The sequence below is a fragment of the Parasteatoda tepidariorum genome, chromosome 8 (genome assembly GCF_043381705.1).
Source record: "Parasteatoda tepidariorum isolate YZ-2023 chromosome 8, CAS_Ptep_4.0, whole genome shotgun sequence".
In the NCBI taxonomy this organism is placed as follows: Eukaryota; Metazoa; Arthropoda; class Arachnida; order Araneae; family Theridiidae; genus Parasteatoda; species Parasteatoda tepidariorum.
The window spans coordinates 87,620,608-87,632,307 of record NC_092211.1 but is presented as its reverse complement, the minus strand read 5'-3'; the positions used below and the strand labels follow the sequence as shown (position 1 = coordinate 87,632,307).

Below are 11,700 nucleotides of genomic sequence, written 5' to 3'. Positions count from 1 at the left end.
TATTTACTGTTCCTTCAAACATAAAAGAGTCCTACATAAAATTTTGAATAAGTTGCGGCCCGCCATTTGATTTGTGTCGTTAATTGTGGCCCCCGGCCTCCTGTAAGTTGGAAACCTCTGGTACATATGATAAAATTGTTGGTTATTATCGCAGAAGCTACCTTTTGGAGATACTATCAGGTGTGAGGAAAAGGGTGGACGGGGGATCATCGTTAAGTATCGTGTAATGTAAGTGGCTGACGCAATTCTTACGTAAAGTCATAAAATACATATCAAAAATCGAAAAAACTAAATGGTCCATAAAATATGCAAATTTTTTTGTCGTCCATTATGTTCCAATGTGATTGAAATCCTCACATACCGCAAAAAAAATCCACACATAAAAAATTGCGAAAAAAAAGAGCCCGCAAAAACAGGTTCGACTGTACAAGATTTGGTTAAAAGAATTGCAATGAAGACTTGTTTTTGAGTTGGAAAAAAAATACCTTCCCTATCCAATAAAGTTTTATATCTTCAAAAAAATAAAAAAAAATAAAACCTCTCTCTCACCGAACTGAATCTGGAAGAAATGATTATTTAAGTGAAAGTCAGCGAAATCCGAAATCACGTTTCGCTAACGAAGTCATTTTTATAAGTGTCATTTGAGAAGACTCGCCAAAAATAACTCTCAAAAATAGAAAGAAGGAGATCTTCATATTTAAGAAGTGTCATTAAAAATCATTCCTTACATAGAATTGGTTTAAAATGACATTTTCTTTTAAGCATTCCTAGAAATGTGAAATTAGATCAGAAAGAAAATTGAATATTAAAAATGAAATGTAAAAACACAGCGTTAAATTTTCCATTTTAAGAAAACCAAAGAAACAAGAATACTTTTTTGAGGAAAATGTAGATTTCAGGTATAATAGGGAGATTTCTCAAATTTACGTAAGCTTCCATACTCTCCCGTACGTAAGATTACAAATAATTGTGCACCCGCCCGTGAAAAGACATCAACCTTACAACAAGTGAAAAATAAGAGATTTTTCAAAAATCCATTCGTTGACAACGCCATCGGAGGGAAATATAATTTAAACTGACCACAAACAAGCTATTTCAATGAATGTAGCTTTAAAGCTGTGACAAGATGCTTTTACTCTACCTAAAACAGGGATTCCGTGAGCAGAAAAATTGAGTAGTTTAGAGATTTTGATTATTTCAGCGATAAATAATGCATCTTATTATTAATAATATTTTTAAAAATTATTAATAATAAGATTATTAATAAAAAATTATTAATAATAAGATGAGTTGAATGAACATTTAAAAAAATTATTATTGAACTTCTATCGATTATTTGACTTCTTTTAACTAAATTGTATTGATGTAGGGCATAACGGGCAAATGTTTACCAGGCAGTGGCACTTCACTAGACCTAGTATATACTTCGGGCATTTTCCAAAGCGACTATGTGACTGTCAACATTCACAAGTGGAAGTCAACAATCATCCATTTCTGTCACTCACAGTCACATAATTATGTTATTTATATTTAAGACTACCATTTATTATGTATTTAATGACATTATTTTTTACCATTTAAAATTAGCATGTATCTTTCGCACTGTTTTTGTTTCATACGAAATAAAATTTTAGAAACAATGATTAAGTTTCTGAGTTGGGCAAAAACAGATTGTTGTTTATTTACGTCGCACTAGAGCTGCACAATGGGCTATTGGCGACGGTCTGGGAAACATCCCTGAGGATGATCCGAGGACATGCCATCACAGTTTTGATACTCTGCAGCGGGGATGGCACCCCTGCTTCGGCAGCCCGACGACCTGCACGCGAAGTCGAGCACTTTACGGTAGAACAGTTTAACGAGGACCCATACCGCACACACTCGGTCCCTACGCAGACTGATCCAAGTGGACACCCACCCGCACTCTGACAGCAGCCAGTGATGCTTGACTTCGGCGATCTGCTGGGAACCGTGTCTTAACGATCTGTCCACTGCGGGACCAAAAACAGATTCCTTCGACGTATAGTAAATGTAAAATGAGGCAAAAAAAGTGATACCATTGAATAACTTTTTATCTAATGATTAAATTTCCACGTACTAGTATTATTCTGTATGGTTCGAGGGTCTAACGTTCAAAATGCCAAATATTGAGTGAAGGCGATATTTTAAGTAACGGACACAAAGACGTACTTTCTCTGAGATAAAGATACGATTTTTTCAACGGATTTCAATTCGTCTTGACCCTCAAAATATAGCGGGTACTCGCAATCGGGAAAATAAGGTCCAAGGAACCCAATTCAGAAATAGCCAATTTTTTTCCACAATTGGGTACTTGCACTTCAAGACCTCCCACACCCACACATGTGACAGATGACTTCAGGGCCAGCTTATCGTTATTAGCGAAATGGCGTGTTTAAGTTGAGCTAAGTTTCTCTACATAAGTTAGAATGTTAATTAACGTTAAGTTTTATTTAAATATAGAGCCGTATCGCGCATCGAATGAGTTGAAATATAATTCTTTCTCGTCCATTTTGTTTTATTCAACTTAAATATATTATTTGTTGATGTATTTTATTGTAACCGTGATATATTTTTTGGGGTACCTGGCAACTTCGATGTATAATTAATGTGTTTATGTTCCACATAGCATCTTGCCTGTCTTTGTGTTTAAGTCTCTATGTAAATATAAAGTAAAAAATTTGAAATCTTTGAGAAAGAATTTAGAATGTGTCACTTAAGAGAATTAATACTTGACGAACTTGGCCTACTCGAAATAAAATGAAAACAACAGTTGCTAACATAAACAATGCCACGTTTCATCAACCCATCAGGATCTAGATACCCGCACTAGGCCACTTACAGCTATCCCATTGTGTTTCTAAATTCAATCATTGATAGGTGTTTTACGATTTACTTACAAAAGGTATTCTAAAGCAAACACAAAGAAATACGTGACTGTGTAGTTAAAGTTTTTAATTATTCTCACAACTGAGGAAATCCACATTAACAAAGTCATTAGTAAACAAGCATCTCATTACATAGTTTGTTCGTAATATCACCTACAAGAAATCTTTATCACAGTCTGCGTCTATGGAAACAATAATATAAGAATAAACTATATCTCATTATAAAATATAGTCACTGAAAGATCCATAATTATTCTATACTCTTTTTAAATAGAATAGGCTTCTCAAACTTACGCAATTTCCTCATTTTCCACACTTTTCTCCACTCCGTAACCATGGTCACGGCAAACCTTCGCTTTTTCCCACGCAAGGATATTCCGATTTCTTACTGAAACGTACTGACGAGGGGAAAAAAAAGCAAAATTTGGAGTGATCGACGGAAAAGGGGGAAGTGTAGAGAGTGGGAAAACCACGTAACCTTGAGGCGCTTATTCTATTGACTCCCATGAAATGGAGAGCTTTTCATATAAAACACATCTTCATAAAATATCCCACCGCCACCGAAATACACAATAATGAAATGAATTTGAATGAAGTGTCGTATGCGGGAGGTGAACCTGATATGTTTTCCTTTTTACCATTGATATCGAAATCATAAACAGCGACATGACCATCGCCGGAGGAGACAAAACCAAACATAAACGGACCTTTAGGTAAAACCATTCTTTTTCTGGAAGACACTTCTGGAATTCCGTTTTTGATCACGTCCTCAAACGATTTGCCTTCGTCCACATCTTCGCAAGGAAGTGTCCATGCTTGGAAGGATTGATCTTGAGACGTGTCCAACTTGAAGACACGACAGTCGGTCGAATTTTCTAGAAAGTCATGCTTAAAAGTGTATAAATGGGATCCATTAAGAGCCTCCCAAATCACGTCTGTATCACTACCAGACAGATTTAAATCACTGTTGGATGAATTTTTAGAAAAATGACTAACATCCGTCAGCACAATATTCAGTTCGTGATTCCCGGATGCTGACTGGTCATATCCATTGAAAAAGAGAACTTTTCCAGTTACTTTTAGTGATTGCGTTCCATCCAGTATGAGTAATTTTTTAAGGAGAGCGGCGGTTGTTATGGACTTTCCGAACAATAGGGTGTTGTTTCCAGCGTACGTATTGGATGAGCATGAATGATCCGAACCATGAGCCAATGTCACCCATTGGTCATCCTTTAGATCCGATAATGGGTAAGGGTCATAGCTAATTTTGTCTTTAACTGTCAAAAATGACTTTCTGAGACGTTCGGGGACGTCATAGAACACTCGATTTTTCGGAAAAGACGTTCGAATTTTAATGAGATCTTGAAGCAGCATGGGATCTTGTTTATCGCTCCAAACAGTTAAAGAACTGCCAGGAATGATTTCAAGAAGCCACCGCAACTGCTTGATGGAGCGGGAAGCAAATATACCTCTAACTGGAAACGTGAACGTGGGGTGGTGGTCATCGTAGCCGAAACATTTTATGACCTCGACCATTTTGCGAACGTGTTTCCATTCGTAGTGCCAGGAAAAGGGAAATGTTGGTATGAAGTTAGTTGTCCATCCTATCGACAAGACGGCTGTAGGGAAGTACTGGTTGCATAACATCATGAAATTGCTGTCTTTCACTGGTTCAGCATCGGGATGAACGGGACCTTTTAAAATGTCCGCATTCAGCCACAGCGTAACATTGATCTGAAATAAAAGAAAGAATTATATAATTTCCATTATTTTCTAAATTGAGACACAGAGTAAAATTGAACCGACATTTTGACTTAATTCCTAGAAAACAAATAATAATTATCTAGGGGGCCAAACATCTCAGATGATTGCTTCGCTCAAATTAATTGTTGTTTATTGGCAGAAAACAGTTTTTCTACTAAAATTAAAATTATTCACTTAACATGTGTGTACTTAAAGGAGTTCTGTTAGCTTACACCTGTGCCACCTAATATCTATTAGTATTATAGATATTTAGATCTATTGGTGATCAGAAGTAATCTTTCTAAGTAATCAATTTTGTAAAATAACATTTATAGTGTTATAACATTATAGTGTTATAACATTATATTGTTCACAACCGTAATTTAATATTTTCTCTTACCAAACGGGCACTCTGTTAATACTCTGTTTTGTAATAAACACTCTGTTTGCTTTCATCTCATTGCGCATGAAGCTAATCGTTAAGCTCTAAATCATTTAACAGACCTCTTTAACTGTAATTCATAACAGTATAATAACGTTATTTGCACACAAAAATATAATTGTAAAAATGGTTAATAAGATTAGACCACCTTTCTAAATAACTTAATCTTAAAATGTAGAGCAGAATTGGGTATAATATTAAAAAAACACAACTACTTCCACTTAGTAAGAATAACATTTACCATGACGCAATGCTAAATTCTATGCCACTATCCACATAAATGCCACTATCCACATAAATCAATTATTAATCAAAAATCGAATATCAATTACTTTTCTTTATAATGCAATAAAATCTGGCAAGCAGCTATTTAAACGATCAAACACTTCGTTTGTTTATTTGTGGCTTGAAGTTAGGCTCGCTGAAAATGCCGTTCATGGGTTAAATTTAGTAGGAATAACACAACCTGTGACGTAGGCTATAGTATACCCAATTAAATTATAACAATAATGAAAAGAAACAACAATTCTCTTAGTTTTAAACTCTTGAATTAAGAGCGTAATAATAGCAGTACGAGAAAATAAGTTTAAATTAGGGATATAAAAATATTTATAGAAAAAGAATACCTTTGAGACTTATATTATTTTTATGCAGATGGCAACCAAAACAATACGGAAATGATTGTAGAAAAGCTGGATCCTACCACGTGATTTTCAGGACAATAAAAAATGCACGGAAAGCAATGGAAAGCTGCGACACCATCCTTAGATTTTTATACATAGTAAGATATATCTTACTATAATGACCCACAAAGTTTGTAAAACTCTAAAACATATTTGATCTCACAATGAAATGTTCACTTAATAGCTTGAAGAGATCATCTTTAATATGCTATACAGTGAGTAACAACATTTTTCTAATTAACACCGTAGAATCAGTACGCTTTTCAAACACATAAAAATGTTTTCAGTGTCAGTTAATGCATTTCAAACTGTTTAAAAAGCCGTGTTTGTTTTAGATAAACGAATTTCCTTCCCCTTTAGATCTATGTCTAAACTGAGGAAGTGGCCTAAGAAATGAGAGCTCCTCTGCAGAGGATCAAAATTGTGATGGCACTTCTTTCGGATAATCCCCAAGCATGTTTCCCAGACAGGTGCCAATGGCTCATAATCCCTCTCTTGTAAGACGTAAATAGCCTAACGATGATACAAAAGAAATTTTTTATCATAATTAGTATAAAATTATTTTCTTTATGATTTATTAAAATTGTGTATAATTTATCCAATAAAGAACATTTCCCATTTATATAACTTTCTGAGAGCAATACAAACTAAAAATATTTTAGGAAAAAAAAATGATTGATTTAGGAGATAAAAAATTTTAAAAAAAAATTTAATTCTAAAAACTAAATCTGCAACAAAACTCGTAAAATAAATCTCGTGACAAAAAATATCTTTCATAATTATTTAACATACTTTCCTTAATAATCTAAAATTAACCAAATTAATTCTGTATTTTTCACTCAAAACAAATTTTTTTGAAACATGCGAAGAGATTTTAATTACAAAAATAAATAAATAAACGAACTTCGAGAAAATATTGTTAAAAACAACTTTATTCCAGACTATATGGAAAGTAGTAAATTTGTAAAAAGAATGTAGGCAAAAACAAAACGAAATCTTCGAAGCTCATATTAAAGGTAATTTTTAATGAGTTTCGAAAACAAAGTTGCCGATAATTAGCGGAGAAAGTAATTTTAAAGTACCGTATACATTTTCAGGAAAGTAATTTGATTAAAACAAGATTTATTAAATTCCTTGAACTGTTTATAAAGATATTTTTTGCTAAATGATAATAGAGAATATATATTACCGACTTCAATGGAGTATTTTTATTATTATTATTATTGGTTTTATTTACTTCCTTTCCTATTATGGGTGTTGTTGCTTAATTTTTCCAATTTTTGTTATTAAAGTGTTTTTTCACAGCACTGAAATGTAATTTGCCTTATATATTTTTACCAATTATTGTACTTTATAATTAATATTTATTTTTTTATTATTTTATATTTTTTTATTCTAAGCAATTTTTGTTTACTGTTATATTCAATATAATACTGTATATATATATACAGTATTATATTGAATAGAATTGTTTCAACATTATCCAAATTGGTTTCTTTTATTGCTTTTCATTTTTGTAAAAGAATGTATAGAAACTTTAAAAATGAAGAAGTGCTGCTCCTAATAATTGAATAAAGCCACCCTTTTTATGCAGACTTATCTGAAATGTATCTCGAATGGCACTCTATCATCAAAAGTTTAAGTACAAAAAAAATATTAAAAATTAAACCTAAAATCCAAAATGACGAGGGAAAAGGCTTCGTTAACACAGTAAGCAACCTTGTAATATAACCTTTGTAAATAGAATGTATAGAATAGAATCTTTGTGTATAGAATAAGGGTCTCTAAGTTAATCCCCCCACTCCACACTTTTCCCTTCGATGTTATCATGGTGTCGGCATATCATGCTTTTTCTCCACTGCAGTATATTCCAACTTTTTATTGAAATGCACTACCTTCGTATAAATACAAGATTTTTAGAATCTTTGTCAGAAAAGGAAGTAAATAAAGTATGCACATTAAGAGTCACAAATCAATATTAAAGATAGAAAAAAAACCATATAGAAACATAACGAATCACTATTGAGGAAAGTGAGACTGAAAGCATTGAAACTTGCGTTTAAATACCGAGAGAGACAGAGAGGAGTTGGATGGCGATTCTTAAAAACAACTCCGAGATTCATCAGGCAAAAAAATTCTAATTTCGATGGGGGGGGGGTTATACTTTTTATTTAAATCCTGTCTTCTTGACTAGAAATTCGACGAATTTCGATTGCAGTTTTGTTTCCCAATCACTTAATTCATTTGTGATCTGCGTATTTTTTTACTTCATTTCTGAAAAGAAATTAAAAAATTTACATCAAGTGTGGTTTCTTCGGAACACCCTATATAAAGCTTTACCTTTCCCCAAATGACGACTAAGGGAGAAATTGGAGGTTAAGCTACGATTTATATAAAGATTTACCTTTTTCGCAATGCATCAAGTACGTTCACGTAGATATGCTCCGCGCAAACTCTTCAGCTGCGATATATTCAGAGATAAGTGCCGGATGCTACGAGAAAGTGTTTTAACACTTTAATGAGGTTTATGTTCGGAAGTAACAGAGCATGCTCAATTATTTAAAAACATGCGTAAGTGAACGTGAGGGATACTACGAGAAAATAGGAAGATTTTGCATTTTACGTTAGCTTCCGCACGCTCCCGTACGTAAGATTGAAGCTACTGCGCATGCTCGCGCTTAAAGCTACAAGCACGATGTTTGTTGCTGTTAAATGTTTTCTATTTAAGCCTACCTTCGAACTAAAAACATGGGCATGGAATGAGAATTTGAAGAAAAGTATGGATGAAAATTAGAAATGAATTGTGTGATTTTTTAACCATTGGTTCATTCAACGGAAAAAAATATTTTTATTGGTTTCTGTTTAACATTATGATTGTCTAATCGCACTATTCATAAGAAACTAAATATATTTCCGCAATTTTAAAATTATATTTGTATATTTTAACTATATAATTTAGTTAAAAGAAGTTAAATAATCCATAAAAGTTTAATAATATTTTTTTAAATATTAATAATACTAATAATGAGCTGCATTGTTTTCGCTGAATTCATCAAAATCAATAATGTACCTATAATTTTTCGGCTCATATAACCCTAGTTTTAGGTAGAGTAAAGTACCTTGAATCGTTCGTTACAGCTTTAAGGAAATAGTCTACGTCCATTGTAAATGTTTGTTTTGATTTCTTGGTCGAAGTTAAATGATAATCCACTATGTTAGCGTTTTTAACTTACGGTTTTTTGAAAATCTCTTATTAATTAAGTTTGATATTATTTCATTGGCGCATCTGGCACTAGAAGTGAGCAATTATTTGAAATCTTATGTACGGAAGCTACCGAAAATTTGTGAAATTTCCCTGAATCTCTTAAAAAACGGTTATGTTCGTAAGTATCTGGGCATAACAATGAAACATGCCTGCGTGAATGCAGGGGATGCAACAGGAAAATGATCCTAAATAACATTCATATATTCGGAAGTAACTTCATATAACTTCAGGACATTGAGAACGTGATTGTGCGGAATACTGCGAGAAAATGCTCCTTAATATGTTTGGTTAAATATTCAACCATAAGTTCGGAAGTAACTGGGCATGCGCAATAATTTCCGAATATACGTATGTGGACATGAAACGTTATTGTTAAAAGTCTCGTTTAAAAAAAAAAAAAAAAAAAAAAAAAAAAAAAGAAACATTTTTAATAACAGAGGAAAAGTGAGATAAAAAAATGAAAGTGATTAAAAAAAATCTTTTTAATGCGGAAGTGAATATTCATGACACAGTGGATATTTTAATAATATTAAAATATATATTAGACACTTTTCAATTAATTATGCAATGAAAAATCAATAAATCTTCACCCTGATATTATTCTTCATATCAGCCCGTTAAAATTCTTCTTACAAAAGAAAGAAAAAAAGTGATTCATTTTAATGAGGTATTCAAACACAAATATAAAGAAAAAAAACACATATTTATTAAAAGGTAGTTTATAAAAAGAATAATAAAAAATTGTCACGCACTTAAAAAACACGCCAAAATATTATAAGCAAGCACTTTCTTTTATCTTACTACAAAAATTTACAATTTTGACTAAAATGAACATTGCTCTACTTTTTAGTTTTTGTTTTTCTTCTTAACTATAAATAAAAAAATATATAACGTCGTGAAAATACAGATTACGAATATTAAAAACTTGTTGCAAAAAGAGTATATTATGCTTAATATATTTAATAATTTATCGTAATACATCTATAGGTCGAATACTTAATATATCGAATGATATTTTAAATACAAATAATGACACACTTAAAAGTCAAACTTTATTCTATTTACATTAAATATGATATGAAAATTTAAATGATAAAAAAGAATAATTATGTTTCAAATTTTTAATTTTTCACGTTTTAAAATATTTGTATTCCGTTTAGAGACATTATTTAGTTTCAAAAACACAATTAGATATTTCATTTCACACCATGAAATTAATTATTAATATGCTTTTGTTCATTTGTGTGCTTGACAAAATAAACAATACTTTCTATTTTTCAAAATATTTTCTGTTCTTTTTTCAACAACAAAAAAAAAAGAAAATTAAGCGATTTATCCACCATAAACTATTTCTGACATAAACACATAACGAGGCAAATTAATGAATAAAGAACATTCTGAGAGAATATTTTTAAATAATCAAAAGTGCGTAAAAGTAGTTAGTTTCTGTTGAAATCAAATAGGCGGAAGCTTAAAACCTCGTAAAAAATATATACAGTATAAGTTGAGTTTAAACGAGTTCATCACAAAGTATATTTTTATTTCCTTCAAATGTTAGATTAAAACATAGAAATTAAAATTGTTTGAAAAAAAAATTCTCGTGAAAACAGCAGTAGAAATACGCATACTAAGGGTCACAAATTTGCATTTAAGAGAGTGTGGGGGGGGGAATTGAAAATTTGTGAAAAATTGAGGAAGGCGAGAACAAAATTATCCGATAAATTTTAATTGCAAAATGGATATTTCTAATAATCACTTTTCTCCTCCTGCTATTTCCTTCGGCAATCAAACAGGTTTTGATAAATTCTAATTTCGCTCTTCTCCTCAATTATTCATTATTATTTATATATCTTTTTCCTTCGTTTGAATAATAACAAGCGACAGCCAATAGGTATGTTTTTTGCTACATTTTTGACAAACATTCAACACAACAAACGAGGGACATTCAGTAAATATTTTTGAACAAGTATTTTTGAATACCTTCATCCAGAAAATCGAGCAAAAAAACTTTTAACTCATATCGATCACTTCGATTTTTATTTGCTGTAACTGCATAAAATTTCGTAAATTTGACTTAAATATTTATGGAGATAGCGACATATATATATATACACCGAAGAGCCATTACATTATGACCACCCTCCATCCATAACAATGGTTTCTCGCCCAGGAGCAATGTTTTTCGTGGGGCACATTAGGACCCATAATCCTCATAGAACAATCCCTGACGTCTGTAAGCTACTTGAACATAGTTGCAGACCAGGTTCACCCATTCAGTTTTTCCTGCGAGGGATGGTATTTACCAACCGGATAATGCACCATGTCATGAGGGTCGAATCGTCGAGGAACATTCCAGTGACTGTCAAGTCATGTCTTGTCCCCCAAATTCACCTGACCTTAATCCAATAGAGCATTTGTGGTCCTACTTGGGAAACCAAATTCGTTGCTGCCACTCTACCCCCTCGCAATGTGAGGGAATTGCTGGACCAGTTGGTGAGGGCTTGGTACCAGATACCTCAGATTACCTATCAGCACCTTGTGGAATCAATGCCACGGCGGGTATATTCAAGTATATATATATATATATATATATATATATACTTGAGGGCTCCGCCCCCTGCTCGCTATCGCTCGCCAACCCCCGATAATTGCTACGCAATC

General features: G+C 32.4%; 1 protein-coding gene across 1 annotated transcript in view; it reads right to left on the bottom strand.

The window, feature by feature from the left end:
* Positions 1-2,956: 2,956 nt before the first annotated feature.
* LOC107438418 (uncharacterized) overlaps positions 2,957-11,700 on the bottom strand; it is a 26,452-nt gene continuing 17,708 nt past the window's right edge. The window contains exon 3 of the mRNA XM_016050710.3: positions 2,957-4,640. Within this exon, the coding sequence (XP_015906196.1) occupies positions 3,429-4,640 (1,212 nt within the window). The 3' untranslated portion in view covers positions 2,957-3,428. The remainder of the gene's footprint in view (positions 4,641-11,700) is intronic.